The 20,265-nt window shown below is 41.0% G+C and overlaps 1 protein-coding gene across 1 annotated transcript in view; it reads left to right on the forward strand.

The window, feature by feature from the left end:
- The window catches only part of MYO1E (myosin IE), a 248,139-nt gene that overhangs the window by 130,670 nt on the left and 97,204 nt on the right, over nucleotides 1–20,265 (forward strand). Inside the window, 2 exon segments of the mRNA XM_017895857.1 lie at nucleotides 13,370–13,457; nucleotides 18,252–18,341. Of these exon segments, the coding sequence (XP_017751346.1) occupies nucleotides 13,370–13,457; nucleotides 18,252–18,341 (178 nt within the window).

Raw genomic sequence — 20,265 nt, forward strand, 5'->3', positions numbered from 1 at the left:
TGCTGGGACTATAGGTGCCCCCCCCCCCCCCCAGCTAATTTTTTTTTTTTTAGTACAGATGGGGTTTTCACCGTGTTGGCCAGGATGGTCTTGATCTCTTGACCTCGTGATCTGCCTGCCTCAGCCTCCCAAAGTGCTGGGATTATAGGTGTGAGCTGCTGCGCCTGACCACAAATTGGATTTTAAAAGAAATAAATCAAGGAAGGAGACACCCTGCTTTCTCAAGCACAGGGCTCCATGGAAGCCTAGGTCCATCTACCAGCTTGATTTATCAAAACAGCTGGAGTTGAGCAGCCTTGGGTAGACTGAGTCGCCAAGCAAACTTTCACAAGGAAGTGTGAATCAGACCCCAATTCATTATTTCATAGGGAGAATTCTGCCTGTGGACAGCTGATTATGTGCCCTGGTATACAGTCCATGAAGGGAGCTAGATTACCACAAGAAGGCTGGATAGAGGGGTGAATTCTGAGCCAACAGATGATCATATTCACTAATATTGGCTCACAGCACTCTCCTGTATCTGGAGATGTGAACACATGAACTAAGGGTGTTGCTCTAGTCTGCAGAACAGTCCTTTTACTTGGAGAAAACATCTTATCTCTGCTGTTTACTTTCCTGTCCTGACTCTGCTGTAGGTCAACCCCGTTTTGTTAACCTACAATCTCTCCTGCCAAGCCCTGACATCTATTAGGCTAACTTCTAGTCAGGAATAAACACCTGGGGTTGACCTTGGCTATTTCTTATGCCTTCCTCCTCAGCCCACTGGCAGACAAATCAGGGAGAGTGGCTTCTATAGATGCTGATTTTTTTTTTTTTTTTTTTTTTTTTGATATGGAGCCTCAGGCTGGAGTGCAATAGTGTGATCTTGGCTCACTGCAACCTCCGTCCCTTGGGTTCAAGAGATTCTCCTGCCTCAGCCTCCCAAATAGCTGGGACTGCAGGTGCCCACCACCACGCCTGGCTAATTTTTTTGTATTTTTAGTAGAGACAGGGTTTCACCATGTTGGCCAGGCTGGTTTTGAGTTCCAGACCTCAAGTGATCTGCCTGCCTTGGCTGCCCAAAATGCTGGGATTACAGACCTGAGCCACTGCACCTGGCCTATAGATGCTAATTTTATCTACCATGCCTTGTGTTTACTAATTTTTGTTTGTTTGTTTGTTTGTTTGAGATGGAATCTCACTCTGTCACCCAGGCTGGAGTGCAGTGGCACACTCTTAGCTCACCATAACCTCTGCTTCCTGGGTTCAAGCGATTCTCCTGCCTCAGCCTCCTGAGTAGCTGGGATTACAGGGGTGTGCCATGACACCTGGCTAATTTTTTTTTTTTTTTTTTTTGTATTTTTAGTATAGACAGGGTTTCGCTGTGTTGGCCAGGCTGGTCTTGAACCCCTGACCTCAAGTGATCTGCCTGCCTCAGCCTCGCAAAGTGCTCTGATTGCAGGCATGAGCCGCCATGCCTGGCCTAGGTTCACCAATTTAACTTTCTAGAGATAAGTATTTCTGATTCCTGAATTGCCTTACTGGTTCATTGGCTGTACAGATATGTAGGCTCCACCTCCAGAGATTCTGTTTCAGCTGATCTGTGGTGGCCTTGGAGCATTAATATCTTTTTTCAAGCTCCCTCAGCTCACTCTGCTTAAGTAAAGCCAGGGTTAAGGCTCTTGAAATCCTGATTTCGGTCACCCCTTGCTGTTAGCACCATTGGGCCCGCAAGATAGACTTCCTGACTGCCTGCCCTCTGCTGGTTGCTTTCATATAGGTTGTCTGTTTTAATCCTTACCACTGTGTTGGCATTGTTTTTTGAAACTTCATCTAGAAAATGAGGCTTAAGAGAATTCTAAGATCCAAAACTAGTAGATGGCAGAGCCTCCATTTGAATTTAGCCCTGTCTGACTTCAAACCTTATGCACTTTCTTTATACCTATTAGCAGTGATGTCTCTCTAGGTCTCAAATTTCCTGTATTTTAATGGAGATATAATAGCTACCATACACCATTGGACAGAGATCAGGACAGGTTAGTTACCACTGGACTTGAGCTCCTAGGATTAAAGTCTCCCACTCTGTCCCCCGCAAATACAGGTGCCTTTTATTTTGTTTTGCAACAGAATCTTGCTCTGTCACCTAGGCTGGACTGCAGTGGCACAATTTCAACACACCGCAACCTCCGCCTCTCAGGCTCAAGCGATCCTCCCACCTCAGCCTCCCGAGTAGCTGGGACTACAGATGCACACCATAATGCCTGGCTAATTTTTTAATTTTTTGTAGAGATGGAGTCTCCTTATGTTGCCCAGGCTGGACCCAGGTGCTTTTTAAAACTAACCCTTTGTACATTGTTGGCCGTGATGCTCTCTGCGTACTCAGGAGGATGATGATTGGGCTTGTCATCAACTGGAGGATAAATGACACACAGACTGAGTTAATAATAGAAGAACATGAGCTTATTGACACATTAGCTTTGATTTCTTACCAAGAGGTAAAGACGCATTTATATACCAAATGGCCATACCTGGGCAATTTCTGTATTTTACCTGACTTGTTATCCAGTGGATATGTTTGGGGCCCAGAGCTCAGTCTTCCCCTTCTTTTCATGGTTCTCTATGGCCTATTTCTATATTCTAGCAGGTCTCTGAGCAGAGAAATTATAGCATTGATGCCTGGTTCAAAAAGATAAGGCTATTGGTAGAAAAGAGATGGGATGTTGAGGGAATATGGAAATCTAGCGCAGCAGTGAGGGCCTGACCTGAATTAGAAAGGCAAAGAGGAAGCCAACGTATGACTTTCAATAAACCTGTAAAGAAACAAAAGAATGGGCAAGTAGAGGTAGACTCTGGGCAGTGCTAACAGAAAAATGCAGCAGCAATAGCTACATTAGCATCATTAAGAATGATAGTGAGGCTGGGCGCAGTGGCTCACTCCTGTAATCCCAGCAGGTGGGCAGATCACCTGAGGTCAGGAGTGCGAGACCAGCCTGACCAATATGGTGAAAGCCCATCTGTACTAAAAATATAAAGATTACCTGGGCATGGTGGCAGGCACCTGTAATCCCAGCTACTCAGAAAACTGAGGCAGGAGAATCAGTTGAACCCAGAAGGTGGAGGTTGCAGTGAGCCAAGATGGCACCACTGCACTCCAGCCTGGACAACAAAGCAAGACTCCATCTCAAAAAAAAAAAAAATGAAAAATGAAAAAAAGGAATGATAGTGAGCCCCTGAAGGCTTGGTGGGTACCTGTGAGCCCAGTAAATGAGCCACCCATATCTGCTTAGCTCATGAATCTGTTCTCCAAAACCCAGAATTTGGATTTGTGCATTAGAACCACATATGTGATACCTTTGGATGTCAGAGACATCTCTGCAAATCTGTTTAACAAAATGGTCATGATGTGGTAAAGGAAGAACTGGCAAGCTTTGTCCATGATCTATACCATCTCTACATCACCAGACAAGATCTTGGCAGTGTGGCCCTCTGGCCACACACTTCACATTTCTGAAGCCCTTGCCAACTGACCCATGGAGAATCACTGTGCCTTGGAGAACATGTATGTGGCATTTTTATGGCTGCCATCAAAAGTGAGTTCTTATCACTTTTGGCCTAAATCGGCTCTTGTGTCTTAGGCTGTTTAAAAAATGTGATGTCAATTGGAAAGCATCCCATTTGGTGCTGTTTCTACTTTTTTTATTTGAAATATCCTGACACAGTTATTTTCTGGTCAGTAGACCATCTGTCCTAAATATATCCAGTACCAGTTTGCAAAGTCTTTGTCGGGTGCATCCTGCGTAGGAGCTAAATAAATACTTTTTTAAAGAATAAATAAAGACATGAGAGATATTTTGAAGGTACATCAGTGGGATTTGCTGACTGAGTAAGAGAATTTTCATACAGGAAAAGGAGATAGTAGTCATCACGAGCTGAGATTTCTGACTCGTGTGCTTCAACATATATTTTAGATTTGAAATGCGGCATTTTTGCTGTAGTAAAGATAAAAGGGAAAAATTCCCAGTGCCTTTAGTATTTGGCTCTTGGGTATCCTGTGCTCTTTGCCATGGCACCATCAGGTGTCTCTGGATTCTCAAGCTATCTTCCTGCCTTTGATGTATTTCAGGAACCTTTTATTATTAGCATGGGGACTCTTTTCAGGGCTCTCCTGAGTTGCCATGGATCCACCCAATTTCTTGTTTATCCCAGCAGCACCGGCCTTTGAGCTCACCATCCCCCTGGCCTGGCTTTGGGAGGCCCTGTCAGCCCATACCTCTAACTATGATAGGGTTGCCTGGGGCTGCCGCTGGCTGTAAATTTGAAGAGCAAAGGCCCAGACTGACCCTCTTTCCCAAGCCTTCTGCAAATCTTACATTCTAGTCTGGTAGCTAAAATTCTTTTATCATCAGCTAAGGAGTGCTATTCAGGAGGGCTGCCTAATTAATATATTACCCGTAATCATAACAGCAACTCTTTTTGAGTACTTTCTTTGCGTCCTTTTAATTATATAATTTTTCATCTTTACGTCAGCCTGGCAAACTAGGTGTTGCTATCCCCCACTTTTGCAGATCAAGAAACTGAGTCTCAAAGAGGTAATGAAACTGTTAAAATCTTGCATTTGAAATGTGACGAAGTTGTGCTCCCAGCCAGGGCTGTCTGCCTCCAGTATGGCGGTCTTTATACTTTTCTCTGCTGCTTTGAGCCAGCAGGTGTTAGGTTAACTGGTTAATAATCCATTACCACTTTCAGTCATGAGGTGCAGTGGAAAGATCTGTGGGGTGAGTCATAGGGTAGATTCTATTCTTTCTGTCTAAGGCGTGTGACCTATGCAAGCCTCAGTTACTTCATCTATAAAATGGGAATTCATACCTTAAAGGAATGTAAAGAAAGTGTAATGAGGAAATATACATGGAAAAATTTTTTTAACTCTTAAAGAGTGATGTAAAAGATCTGCTAGTAACATTAAAAGGAATTTCAGAGCTGGGAAGTAGCTGAGCTGGGACTCAAACTTGGTCTTTATACTCAGCATTGGGTTCTTCTGACTGCATCAGGCTGGGCCAAGATGAGCATTGCCATGGGGCCATCCATGTTCTTGGCAGACTAGGTGAAAATTTTGTTTGCTTGACAACACCAGTTAACTAGATATTTGTCTGGGGTTGGGAAGAAATAACAGCTGTTGGTCTTATTCACACTTTCCTCAATCTGTTAAAGAATGAATTTGTCTTATTTACCCAGTGGTTTCAGCATGGCTGTTTGTTTTTGTCTCTTATACCATTAGCCATGGCATGTATTTGAGAATTAGTTTTTTAGTGAAATTCTAAAGTTGGACAGAAGACCCCTCTCTCCATAGCCCTGGAACCTCCCAGATGTGCTTCACCTCCGACTTGTTTCTGTTCCAGATCTAGTAGCGCTGCCAGGAAGGGGAGTCTGTGAATTGAGTCATTGGAAAAGGCTGTCCAGGACCTTCTTTGATGTGGTTTCTCATTCTCGCAGAATTATTTTGTCTTGTGATCACAGTGATGTAGGCTGTTTATTATTTGTTAGTTCCAACTCTGTGTGAGATAATAAATGTTGTTGGCAGAAGGCTTGCTTAAATGGGTGTGTATCAGTAAAGACTCGGGAGTAGCTAAAAGTTTGCTAATACTATAAACTGTGCTATTCATGGGGTTACTTTGGGAAACCTTGTGGATTTTGATTGACTAGTCTACCCATATGAGAATCTTCAAGGTTTACCTTGCTCTGAGCAGTAGAGCTCTGGCCCCCACAGCCTTTCTCACCTCCTTTTCTAGCTCTGCCACTCACTAGCTGAGTGTCCTTCAGCAAGTTGTCTACCTTTTCTCACTTCAAATAATGGAGATGATAAAAGCACCTACCTCACAGGGCTCTTATGCAGACCAAGTGATTGATACATGTAAAGCACATATAACAAGTCTCTGACATGCATGATACACACAATGAACATATCCTACCTACAATTATCATAGCCACAATATTTCAGTGTGTTCCTTTCAAGCCTCCTTTGGAATTGATGTTATTTCTCATCGTTTGGACTATATTTCAATAGATGAACAACTGTGTTCATCTTTTATAACTCTAGAATTACAAAATTGGTTTTAAAAAACTATCCCTTTATTTTCATCCTTGGGCTATACCTTTTGAAATAAGAGTTGTGTTCAATACTATATATCTCTATATTTGAAAAAAAAAAAAAAAAGCAGTGTCTAATTAAATAAGCCCAGTGGGAATCCCTATTGTCTTGTTTATCTCCCCAACACATTGACACAGTTGATCCCGACTCTGTTGGCCCCTATGAAGCCACATGCATCTTCTTGCTTCTCTGTGGGCCTCTCTGACTTTTCTATCTTGTTCTCTGTGTTTGCCATGTTTTTTGTCCTTTACAGCTCTAAAGAGTGCAGGCATTAAATTTTGTAGGATGACCTCAGGCTGAGTCTGCCCATTTCCTCGTGACCAGGCTCAGGTCATGCTTTCTAGGCTGGACTACCATAGAAACAATGCAGTGCTCTTGATCACCTGGTTCCATAGGCATCTGCTAGGTTTCTTCTCATTAAATTCACTGTATTTTCTTTTAGGATGTGTATTTTTGTGGGGATATATTCTGAGATTATGACAACATCCTGCTCAACATCAGACCTCCACCTACCAGCCTTAACATCCATTAATGACTCCTGGTCACCTGTATCATACAGGTCACCTGTATCATACAGGCTGCCAAATGGTGACGATCTATTTCCATCATTCCTTCTACATTTATTAGTTGGTATTCCACTGTGAGGAAGATCTTTCCCTTCTCTCCTATTTATTGATTGACTCGTTTACTTTCTTATGGCAGTATGGAATTATGGCTTCCTATTTTATTCAAAGGATCATAATCCATTATTATCATTACTTATTTTGATTTGGTCATGGGAACCCCTTCCAGCTGGCTCTTCTATGCTTGACATGTCCACACCAGTCACTGTACATTGCCTTACCTTTTGGCACAGTTATATGTTTCATGCCCAGCTTGAATTTTCCCTGCTGCAGCCCTGGCATTGGCCATTTCCCCGAGCAGCCCTGGTTCCTTTTATTGAAGAATGGTATTCAGAGACCAGCATCTGGTGCTTCGTGTGTTTAGTGACACCAGTGTGCCATTGCTTCGAGGCCCTCTTAGTGAACAATGCTAAGAAATATGTTTACTTATCAATTCTACGTTGACGGGTATTTGCATTATTTTCACTATAGCTCTTTTATTTTCATTGTATTTATTTTTAAGGTTTTAATTTTGAGCAAGTGATTCTGGTTTCGTATTTACAGAAGTCAGTTAGTGGTTCACTTTTACATTAATAAATTGTGTCAATTTTGAAAAACTAAATAATGTATCAGTTGTTCTATATAGGTAAAGGCAAATTCATCAGTATGCTGCCTTGAGAAAATGGAAGTCTGGAGTCTGTATAAAATGTAGCACGAAATGGCACAGGCCAGAACCCTTGGTGCATCCCCAAACCTGAACCCAAGGTCACTGTCTTGGATCTCTGCACTGCCTTCCAGCTCCACTCCCAGCTTCCCACCTCACAATCAAGCCCTATCATTTATTTATTTGTTTAATTTTTATTTTTATTTTTTAAGAGACAGGATCTCACTTTGTTACCCCGACTGGAGTGCAGGAGCTCAACAATAGCTCACTGCAGTCTCAACCTCCCAGACTCAAATGATCCTCCCACCTCAGCCTCCCAAGTAACTAAAAACAGAGGAGCACACTGCCACACCCACCTAATTATTTTAATTGTTTTATTTAAAATTTTATTTTATTTATCTATTTATTTTTCAGATGGAGTCTTGTTCTGTCACCCAGGCTGGAGTGCATTGGTGCAGTCTCAGCTCACTGCAACCTCTGCCCCCCAGGTTCAAGTGATTCTCCTGCCTCGGACCTCTTGAGCAGCTGGGGCTATAGGCGCGTGCCACCACGCCTGGCTAATTTTTTTTGTATTTTTAGTAGAAACGGGGTTTCACCATGTTGGCCAGGCTGCTCTTGAACTCCTGACCTCAGGTGATCCACCCGCCTTGGCCTTCCAAAGTGCTGGGCGTGAGCCACTTCACCCAGCCAATTGTTTTTGTTTTTGTTTTATTATTATTATTGTTTCTTTTGTGTTTTTTGGTTTTGTTTTTGTTCTTTTTAAGAAACGAGATCTTGCCATTTGCTAAGGCTGGTTCTCCAACTCCCTTGGTCCCCCAAATTATTGAGATTACAGGTGTGAGCCGCTGTCTCCTCAAGTCCTGTTTACCCATGATTCCCTTCACATGTACCCCACAGAATTTTTGCCTCTTATGTATGGCTCAGGCTTAATCCCAACCCCTATCATGTGTACACACAAGTACACATACACACACACACACAGCCCACCTGGCTAATTTGATTGTCCTTGTTGAGATGTAACTAGTTGTGACTTTGTTTAGGAATCTTCTCATCAGGGATAGCTGCCACCCACAAATCCCTAAAACCATACCCCCATCTCCACTGTGTTATTAATAGCCTTTGTATACTTGACTTCCCTGTGAGACAGTGAGTGACAGTTCTTCTCTGACAGGAGCCACATCTCATTCTAGCCTTCGTTTTAACACACTGGGGCAGAGGGGAGTGTTAGACAATGCATGTTGGGCGAACAAAAGTAGGCATCATTTTTAAGTGTCTGTCCTTTTTAAACCACAAACAAAAAGTTGGAAAAGTGACATTTCAATTACATTGATTCAGCCAGTTACAAGGGAACACCAGTTCCTGTGGTACAGAAACAACCAGGAGAGAGATTTTGAGATCAGAAATGGGGGATGCGAGTGCATTGGTGAGTCTTCCAACGGTGATAACAGCTGATCCTGCTTATTTTATGGAATGTCTCAAAAAATAAAAATAAAAAAGAACAGCTGGGTGCGGTGGCTCACCACTGTAATCCCAGCGCTTTGGGAGGCTGAGGCGGGCTGATCACAAAGTCTGGAGATCAAGACCATCCTGGCTAATAAGGTGAAACGCGGTCTCTACTAAAAAAACAAAAAGTTAGCCGGGCATGGTAGTGGGTGCCTGTAGTTCCAGCTACTCGGGAGGCTGAGACAGGAGAATGGCGTGAACCTGGGAGGTGGAGCTTGCAATGAGCTGAGATCGTGCCACTGCACTCCAGCCTGGGTGACAGAGCAAGACTCCTTCTCAAAAAAAAATAAATAAATAAAAAGAAAAAAAGAAAAAGGAACTGAAATATTTTACATTTGCTGAATAAGTTGAAGTGAATAGAAAATATTATTGACTTTTAAGTGAGGAATAACCTTTCTCAGAAAAATAATTATGGTCCTCAGATTATACCATTGTAAATGACTTTTTTTCCGCAGAACATTCTTTCCATTTCGTTGATATTTTACCATATGTTTCCATTTCTATAGTTAGTACACAGACCCACAGACACACACAGACACACTCTCTACAATACTTCCTATTTGAATTAATATTTCCTATAAAGTCTGTTATGACTTTGATTTAAAATTGCTTGGCTTATTCCCAGCTGGCTATACAAGAACTAGGGAGTTTGTTAGAAATTCCTATTCCTAGACCCTGTCCCTGGAGACTGGGATCCAGCAGGTCAGAAGACAGGCCCAGACATGGGCAATTAAAAAGTACTCTGACGATTCTGATAGACTGCTAGATGTGGGAACTACTGGCATATTTTCATAATTTCTGGAGTATTTGTGTGTGTGTGCATGTCCATTTTAGAAGTCAGTTAAATTAGGAAGAGCTGCCTGGAAGCATAAACAAAGCAAGTTGCCCTACAACAGCTGCTGTGAGATGTAAAGTAAATAATTTGGGATATATTATTTTGTCTGATACCTTCACTTTCTTTTAACTTGGGTTTTAGTCCCCAAGAAGAAACAGTATTTTCTCATCCCAAATAGGCCAGTATAATTATGGTTGTATATACTGTAAGTTTCAAGTCATTCTGTAACATTCCATTATGGTACCATATTTTGACCAAATCAGCAACCTCTGATCAATAAAAATTCTTCTTAAGTGTCTGTAAATTGAACCCAAGTAATGAAAATTCTGATCAATGTTTAGTGAGAACTAATTATTTTAAGTCTTCTGGAAAAGATCACAGTTACTGAGAATGCAGATGCCCTATTTTTGGAAATGGTATACTTATTTTAATGTATGAAAAGAGCTACTTTCCATTATTATGACTTTCTTTTGTTTCCAACAAAAGAGACAAAATATTTCATGTCTGAATACAGTATTAACCAGACACAGTGGGGGGATTATTAGGATTACAGTACTTTTATTTTATAATTCTTTTTTAAATTTAATAAATTCCACTTTATAAATATTATTTTATATTCTGATTCTAATAGGGTTTGCTCACGCTCACTCTCTCTTTTCCAGCTTGTTCTAACGAAGCTTAAAGGTGACAGTGTCAACTTAAGGAAAATATACATACTCATGGTGATGTATAGGAAGTTGTATAATAATATAATGAAATTGATCAGTGGTGATTATCATTGTCATTTGTGAGGTGGTGATCCCTCCCCTTTTTCTCTGAGAAAAGCTGTTTTAAAAAATCATGAAAGACACAAATTTTTCAAAAAATCTTTGAAAACATTTTTTTTTTTTTTTTTTTTTTTTTTTTTTTTTTTTGGTGAGACAGACCGTTTCACTCTTTTCCCAGGATGGAGTGCAATGGCGCAATCTTGGCTCACCGCAACCTCTGCCTCCCGGGTTCAAGAAATTCTCCTGCCTTAGCCTCCTGAGTAGCTGGGCTTACTGCACTGGGCCTAAAAATCTAAAAAAAAAAATTAAGTGTTATGAGAAAGGACATTAAAAGAAAAAAGAGCCAGGTGCCGCGGCTGACGCTGTAATCCCAGCACTTTGGGAGGCCAAGGCAGGCGGATCACCTGGGGTAAGGAGTTTGGGACCAGCCTGGCTAACATGGTGAAACCCTGTCTCTACTAAAAATTTAAGAATTAGCTAGACGTGGGGTGCACACCTATAATCCCAGATACTTGGGAGGCTGGGGCAAGAGAATCATTTGAACTTGGGAGGTGGAGGTCTCAGTGAGCCGAGATTGTGCACTGCACTCCAGCCTGGGCGACAAAGTGAGACTCCATTTCAAAAAAACACAAAAAACCATTCCTATACCAGCCTCCTAACAAGTCAGGAATATTTCTTTTTCCTCGTGGATTTGTTTTTGTCCATACGTTATTTTCACATAGTTGTAAACTTGTTATAAATATAGTTTATAGGTATTTCACATTACCATTTAACTTTAGCTGCATTATCTTTGTGTTGCTACATAGTCTTCGTAAGTATTTCAAATGACTGCAGTATTATATTGGGTGGTTGTACCATTGTCATCTTGAACTTTCCAATATTCTTGAATGTTTACATTGTTTACAACTTATAAAATGGAGTTTCATTGTTGCCAATCATTGTTGTCAAAATGTGTAATTCAAATGAGAGAGTGCATGTATTGACCCTCTATCTAGTAAATACATCATCTGAGTATGTCAACCATTTGAAATATAATTTCCCCATGGAGTTGAATTTGCCAGACCTACTTATTGATTGTGAGTAAGCATGTCCTCTGGAAGCAGTGTGACAGCTTGTCCCAGGCTTGCTGGTTTTCTACTTGCTACTGTAGCTTATGAAATTTCAGTTTGGTTTTCTTATTCATGTGACCATGAAGCCAGGAGCATAGTACTCGGATGGTGAGTGAATTGCGTAGATGAGTTCAGACTTTTGAAAGTCATGAGCTCAGGCCGGGCGCGGTGGCTCAAGCCTGTAATCCCAGCACTTTGGGAGGCCGAGACGGGTGGATCACGAGGTCAGGAGATCGAGACCATCCTGGCTAACATGGTGAAACCCCGTCTCTACTAAAATACAAAAAACTAGCCGGGCGACCTGGCGGGCGCCTGTAGTCCCAGCTACTCGGGAGGCTGAGGCAGGAGAATAGCGGGAACCCGGGAGGCGGAGCTTGCAGTGAGCTGAGATCCGGCCACTACACTCCAGCCTGGGCGGCAGAGCGAGACTCCGTCTCAAAAAAAAAAAAAAAAAAAAAAAGAAAGTCATGAGCTCTGAACAGAGGATGGTTCCCACCTCCCCATAATTTCTTTAAAACCATATTATTAGTTCAAGGAAATTCAGTGAAGGTCTGAGTTTTGCTATATGGCCAGCTCAATTCTTTTTTCGTTTGTTTTGTTTTGTTTTGAAAGGTAAAATTATTTCAAATTTCAGTTTCCTTTTGGGAATGGGAGGATCGCCTTGCTTGGTTTTTCCCTAAGCAAATGTTTTCTCTTTTATTGGGTAACTCAGCAATTGATAAGAATTGCTTTGGGCTGGATAGTCACAGAACATTTGCCCTGCACCCTAAAATTTTTTATTGCAAAGAGCAAACAAAAATATTGTCCTATGAACTTGTAACAGCCTGAATTTTTCATACTAACTCCCATGATCATTTTATATGACATGGGGCTCTTTATCTCTATCCTGGTAACACATAGGTTACCAATAGAAAGATGAAAAATCTGACTGACTTAAGCATGTTTTGAATTGAGGTCATTATCAATTCAGGGGGATTTTGAAGGAAGAATGGGGATTTTGAAGAGCAGACTATATATTATTAACAAAAGGCTCTCCCCGTGCAGGAAGGCTACCCAGCGGAAGGTGGCCTTTGTTACTCAGGATGTGTAACATTGCTTCAAGGATTAATTTTAGAACTTCTAAAATAAGGAAGCTTGCATCAGTTCAAGGCACATGGTTTGAAACCTCAGAGTGCCCACTTTTTCTTTTCTTTTTTTAAATTACAAAAATAGCATATGCATTACAAAATGTTTGAAAACTAATGAATTAAAACAAGTTTCTCATAGTCTCTGCCTTGACCAAAGCCTTTGTTAACATTTTGTGGTAGTTCCAGTCTTTTTTTCTTAGGTACTATAGAAAAAAAATTTTAATCATGTTTTATATATAACTTGAATGACTTATTTCACTTAACATGATTTCATATGCTTGTTTCCTGTGTTTACAGTCTTCATGTCAGTTGTAATTTATGCAGAATTCCACCCTTGTGATACTCCATAATTTTCCTAATCATATCCCCCATTATTGGGCATGTAAAATGCTTAATGGTCAGTGGTGTGCACAGTGGTAATTATCCACACCATGTTAATCCGACTCACATGGGCGACTTAATCCTGCTGTAACTTGCCTTTCTCTACTGGTACTGCACTTAAAAAAAAAAAAAAAAAAAAGGATTCCTTTCTGCCTGTTTTGTCTTTGTCTTTGTCTGTTTTGTGTGATGGGGGGGACAAGGAAGGGAGCTGGTTGTAATCCACTTCTCAGGTGGGCACTTTGTCTGTTTTTCTTTAGTGGTGAAAGTGGTGCTGGAAAAACAGTGGCTGCCAAATATATCATGAGCTACATCTCCAGAGTGTCTGGAGGAGGCCCCAAAGTCCAGGTGAGTGGGCAGTGGCCCATTATGATACCTTATGCTATGGGAAGTGTAAGAGGCTCTATTTGCTGTTAGAAAAGAATTTTTCTTCCACAGAAAAGACACTGGTTCTTCTATAACTGTGAAACTTGAAATCTGGAACGGAAAGGAATAGCGCACGCGCGCGCGTGTGTGTGTATATATATATTTTTTTGAGACAGAGTCTTGCTCTGTTGCCCAGGCCGGAGTGGTGCAGTGGTGCAATCTCACCTCCCCACAACCTCTGCCTCCCGGGTTCAAGCGATTCTCCTGCCTCAGCCTCCTGAGTAGCTGGACTTACAGGTGTGCCCCACCACGCCCAGCTAATTTTTGTATTTTTAGTAGAGATGGGGTTTCACTATGTTGACCAGTCTGTTTTCGAACTCCTGACCTCATGATCTGCCCGCCTCAGACTCCCAAAGTGCTGGGATTAAGGAATAGCATATTTTAAGGTAGAAGTGCCTAATATATAACGAACTCCTACAAATCAATAAAAAGTTCAGCAACCCAAAAGGAAAATAAACAAAGGACATGAAAGACAACTCATAGAAAAGGAAAGATAAATTACTCACAAAACATGAAAGTATGTTCACCATCATGATAACAAGAAAAATGCAAATTAAAACATTAGAAAACCATTTTTTGCCTATCAGATTGGCCAAAATCTTACCGTGTTTTAAACACTTGATTGATAGGAAGTAGGGACGCAGTTTTTCTCATACATTGCTGGTAGGAGATGAACTAGTACATTTTAATGAAGGACATTTCAGCAAAATCTATTAAACTTATACATATTTGCCATTCAATGCAGCAGTTCTGAAAAGAATCTATTCTTTAGAGATGCTGAAATGTATACACAATAATACATGTATAAAGTTATTTCTGGCGATTTTGGTAATGCAAAAGACTGGAAATAAGTGTTCATCACTAGACAACTGGTGAAATAATTTGTGGTTCATTATATAATAGAACATTATACACCAATAAAAATGAGGCTTCATTGTACTGATAGACAATGGTCTCTAACATATATCATTAATTACAAAAGGCAAGGTTCAGAACATTGTGTGTAATATATGCTGCCATTTGAGGGATCAAAAGAGAGTGTATATTTCTATTTGTTTGGATATGTGTCACATATCCCTCGAAGTATACACAAGAAACTGTCAACAACAGTTGTCTTGAGGGAGGGCAGCTGGGGAATTGGGAGAAGGGCCTACCCTTCCTGTATACCCTTTAGAAACTTGCATGGTTTGAACTATGTGAACCATTTACCAATTCAAGAAACTTACAAAAATTTTAAAGGACATAGACAGAGAAAGGGGAAAAAGAGAAGGAAAAAAGAGAGATTAAAGAGTGTAAAGGAAATGTTAGGAAAGAGAATAGATCCAGAGAATGAGGATACTCAAGAGGTGAAAATTAAAATCAGCATTGGCAGGCATGAGTAGAGCCTGCTCCCCAGAGCCATGGAAGATAGTGATGGAGAGCTAAGGTCCGTAAGGGACAGCCCACGCTTGGCGCTCATCACCACTATGCACCACTGGTGACAGAATTCATTCCAAAGATTAGTTTTTAAAATCAGAATTATTTAATGTTATTGCCGTGGTCGGCTGTAGACTTTTAAAAGACACATAAAATTCTCTTTATTGTGGTTCTTCTTTTTTTTTTTTGAGATGGGGTCTCACTCTGTCACCCAGGCTGAAGTGCAGTGGTGCGATCTCGGTTCACTGCAGCCTCCTGCTCCTAGGCTTATGCAATCCTTCCACCTCAACCTCCCAAGTAGCTGGGACCACAGGTGTGTACCACCATGCCTGGCTAATTTTTTTTGTTTTTGGTAGGGACAGGGTTTCACCACGTTGCCCAGGCTGGTCTCAAACCCCTGAGCTCAAGCTCAACCCCTGAGCTCAATCCCAAAGTGCTGGGATTACAGGGGAAAGCCACCATGTCTGGCCCCTATCTATTAATTAAATAGTGTTCTATCATGTACTGGTAGAGCAGAAAGCTTAAGGTAGAGCCAAACATTCCTCCTTTGAGTTTGTGGATCAACTTTTTCTATCTTTTGTTTGCTGGCCAGACGTGCCTATACCATTTACAACAGCTTCTCTCAGGGAGAGAACCCAAGACTGAATCTTCTCTATCTCTTCCTTTCTTTACTTACAGACTTTAAAACTGAGAATATTTATGTATCCATCCATCCATCCATCCATCCATCCATCCATCCATCCATCCCATCCATCCATATCTGTTCATCAGTGATCAGTGATGTCCAACAGAATTTTGTGGCGTGTAGTGAGCATATCAGGGAAAAGAGAAAGCGCAAACTAAGGTTGCAGAGTGAAGGGTTCTTAAAGTGGCCTCTTTCTCTGAATGAAAGGAAAATGGAGAGCAGCTCTGTCCAGTAGAAAGATGAAGCAAGCCATATGTATAATTCTAAATTTTCTAGTAGCCATGTTAAAAGAAGTAGAAAGAGGAAAAGGAAATTACTTTTTAAAATAATATTATTTAACCCAATATGTAAAAAAAGATTTTATTATATAATCAATATAACAAAATTAATGAGATATTTTTTTGGTACTAAGTCTTTGAAATACAGTGTGTATTCTACAGTTACATCTCAGTTGGGGTAGCTTATGGCTTCCATATTGGACAGTAAGGGCAGCTCTAGAACCTGGGTTCATGTGGTTCAGTCCACTTGCTTTTCTCTCTTCCTGTGATTGCACTTGCTTTTCTCTATTCCTGTGATTGCACTTGCTTTTCTCTATTCCTGTGATTGTACTGGATCCTGAGAGGATTGACATGGAGACAAGAATCCAGGATGCTGTTTTACAGATGGGCTGCTCTTTTTTCTTTTTCTTTTTTTTTTTTTTTAAGACAAAGTCTTGCTCTATCACTAGGCTGGAATGTAGTGGTGCAATCTCAGCTCACTGCAACCTCTGTCTCCTGGGTTCAAGCGATTCTCCTGCCTCAGCCTCCTGAGTAGCTGGGACTACAGGCATGTGCCACTATGCCCAGCTAATTTTGTATTTTAGTAGAGATGGGGTTTCACCATGTTGGCCAGGATGGTCTTGATCTCTTGACCTCATGATCCGCCCGCCTTGGCTTCCCAAAGTGCTGGGATTACAGGCGTGAGCCACCATACCCGGCCAATGAGCTGCTCTTTTACCTTGGTTTGCTCCTTCTCTTTTCCCTAATATGCCTGCCACATGCCACAGAATTCTGTTGGACATCACTGATTGTTGATGAATACATATAGACGGATGGATGGATGGATGGATGGATGGATGGACGGATATATAAAGATTCTCATTTTAAAGTCTGTAATTTAAAAGGGAAAATATAGAAGAAGATTCTGTCTTTTGTTCTCTTCCTGAGAGAAGCTGAGTGTTGTTAAGTGGTATAGGCATGTCTGGCCAGTGAAAAAAAAAGATAGAGTTAATGAAGAGCCACAAACTCAAAATTGACTGTACAAAGAAAAGCAGAGTTTTATAAATCCATGAGTTTTTAAAAGAGAGTAGGCAGGTTGAAAGTGTGTTTCTAGGCTTTGAAACTGACCCATGAAAGGAACACCCCCAGAATTGCCCTTGGTGCCATTGCTAAGGATGATTCCCCAGTCACAGTGAAAGCCCAGTTCTCATTTCTCATGGCAGTTTCTCTTCTGAAGGTTCAGGAGGGTGCCAGAAGAACACTTTGGCTGTTAGGTAGTCAGTCAGTAGTTAATGCATTAATTTACTCCTCTTTGCTACACCCCTACGACCTGGTAGCCAGACTGCAGACAGTTAATGTTGATTTTCCTCTTCCTGTTTTCCTATGAGGACAATGATACAGAGCCCTTGGCTTGGAATTAGTCAGTAGCTAAAGAGCACAAGCCAGAAGACTTGTTATTTCTGGAACATGTTTAACCATAGCATGTGAATAATTAGAAGTACAAGGAATGACTCACTTGTTGAAAGACTTCTCCAACATCAAATTCTATCTGTTGAGCTGTCTCATGTCTGTGGTGTGTTTTGCACACTTTTGCATAGAACTGGGATGTTTGAAAAACAAATCCTTCCCCCCTAGTAGGCCAGGACTTGTTTCACACAATCCACTGTTGACCCTTGATGCTCAAAGTGTGTATCAATGCTGGCAAAACCAGCAACACCAGGGAGCTGGCTGCAAATGCAGATTCTTGGGCCCTACCCCAACCTTACTAAGTCCACATCTGCATTTTGACAAGATCCCCAGGTGATTCATGAATATTAAAGTTTGAGAAATACCAGGCTCTATTTCCATAACCTTGTTTGCGGGGGAGAAGTGGGTTAATTTTCCTTAATTTGCAGTGAAGCAGGTGGAGGTGGGATGAGATGGGTGGGTAGACTAGTTGGGAAGGGGTAGTGAGAAGAAAGACCCTGGCCAGAACAACAAGGAGACACCCCTTCATGTACCACTTCACTTTTTTTCCTGCTGTGATACCTGGCACTCCCACAAGTGCAAGGTGAAGCTGCAGCAATCACTTTGGAAACCCAAGCTGAGAATGTTTGTATGAATAGTTCCTGATTCACAGTGGCACCCTGGCTCCTGGGGACCCTGTATCAAGCCATGAGAACTGGAAGACCCAAATACACAAACAGGTTGAGGTCTGTCATGGTGAAAGAATAAATCCTCCAGAAATCCCAGCAGTGACACATGGATGTGGGGCCCCTTGCCTTAATGCATTCAGAAACCAGCTCCTTAGAGAAAGTTTGGCATACTGTGTGGTAGGTGTTCACACCTTCCTAATCTCCAGTCTGTTTGCTGAGACAGCACGTGAAGGACATTATCCTGCAGTCCAACCCACTGCTGGAGGCCTTCGGGAACGCCAAGACCGTCCGGAACAACAACTCCAGCCGATTTGTAAGTCTCTTCCCTGTTTCAGAGAGTGTCACTTGATTGATAATGCTGATGTTTCTGACTGAAGTCCAGTATCCCACAGGAAATGGGAGGTTTTCACATGCCATCAGGAGGCCACCTCTTCAATCTTTCCTTCATTTTCTATAGCAGCATGCCACCATGCTGCAGTTTACCCTTTTTTGTGCCCCGGGGATACAAACAAGATAATTTTGAAAATCATTTTCCACATCAGTTGCCTTACTAAGGAAAATAAATGATGAAAGTGGCAGCTTTGGCCTTGGAGGAGTTGTCTTCATGCCCTGGAGAAAAGACTTTCTTTCCTAGACCAAGAAATAACTGGAGTAGATGGGTATCCCAAGTATCAACCACTGGCAGTGGTTTTGCTTCTTAGAACTTGGTCCATAGACTCTGAAGGGTGCAAAGAGTTGGTGATCTGGCACCTTGGAGAAAAACTTTCTACTCTCTGTCCCTCAGAGCGAGCTGCCTGCCCACCCCAGCCCTCTGGCTTTGTGCATCTGTCTTATGCCCTAGTCATATACCCTAACGACATCCCAAAGTGACTGGACCTGGCCTCACAGGTTGCCTCTTAACTGGCTTACCTAACTGGTAATGAAAATATCAACCAAATGCATTGTTGTGAATGCTTATTTAGTCATGTTTCTGTCTGAGTGTTTCCTGAGGGGGTAAATAGGAAAGCTGGCAAGGCTGAATATGAGTATGTTCCCCTTAACAAAAGCCACATTTACAGAGAAACAAATGTTTACCCAGTAACCTTGATTTATATAGATTTTGCATCTTATTTCAACCATAGATCATGTCTGGCACTAAAGCATTCACGGAGCCATCTGTGAGGCTGATTCTGGAACATTTTAAAATAAGTGGGAATTTTGGAGAAAAACAATTTTCTTTTCCACTGTCTATTTTGGAAAGAAGCTTCTATTTTCAAGATAATTTTTACTATGTGCTCATATAATAATTGTCAAGTTCCCTGGTGGGTTATCTCTGTTAGACTTGCCCTTACTTTCTTTGCTTTCCAATATTATTCAAACTACTCATTTGTTTGTCTCTCATATTTGGGCCCAATGCCTGAGTTGTGTTATCTTGAAGTTTGCCGGATAATAAAATAGGAAAGAGGAATTAAATTTTCCACTTGAACTTTTTTCTTAATTTTCGATCTAAATCTTGTAAAATGGACTTGACCAAATTTAACTCTTTATTTACTTTTCCCCTGTCTTGGATTCCTTGGAGACCAGAAAAAAATAATTAAATTGATATTTTCATTGATTTTGCAATATACATTGTTCATTATATTTGGAGGATACATCAATTTCTGTAAATAACAAAAACACTCAACATTTATTATTTTCCTAATTGCAAAATTTTATACAATCCCGATGGAAAGATGGGGAGAGACAATTCAGACACACACTCACACACTCACCTACACACACACACACACCCTTTCTCTCTCACTATTCACCATCATGGATGAGAGAAATGTAAATGAAAACTACATATCATTTTCTGTCTCTCAAATGGGCAAACATTAAGTTGATTGATAATAATCAAGAAAACACGCTATTGGTTGAGAACTGATACATTCTTCCAGGAGAGTGATGGGGCAATTGTTATTAAAATTTTAGTTGTTCATTATCTTTGCCCAACAATACTTTTAGAATAAATTACATAAGTTTCCTGCTTAAATAACTACTTATTTTAAAAGATATTCAGAATATATTGTTAAATTAAAAAAAACAGATTACAGAACAATATTTACAATATGTTACTGTTTTTTTTTTTAAATGTGCACATTATATGAAATGTAACTAAGAGGTATATAAATCCAAGTTTGACATCTGACAGTGATTATTTAGCAAGAGAATGAAGAAGTGACATCAGGGTAGAATTATGAGTAATTTCACTTTTA

This window comes from Rhinopithecus bieti, unplaced genomic scaffold (genome assembly GCF_001698545.2).
Source record: "Rhinopithecus bieti isolate Rb0 unplaced genomic scaffold, ASM169854v2 scaffold_947, whole genome shotgun sequence".
Classification (NCBI taxonomy): domain Eukaryota; kingdom Metazoa; phylum Chordata; class Mammalia; order Primates; family Cercopithecidae; genus Rhinopithecus; species Rhinopithecus bieti.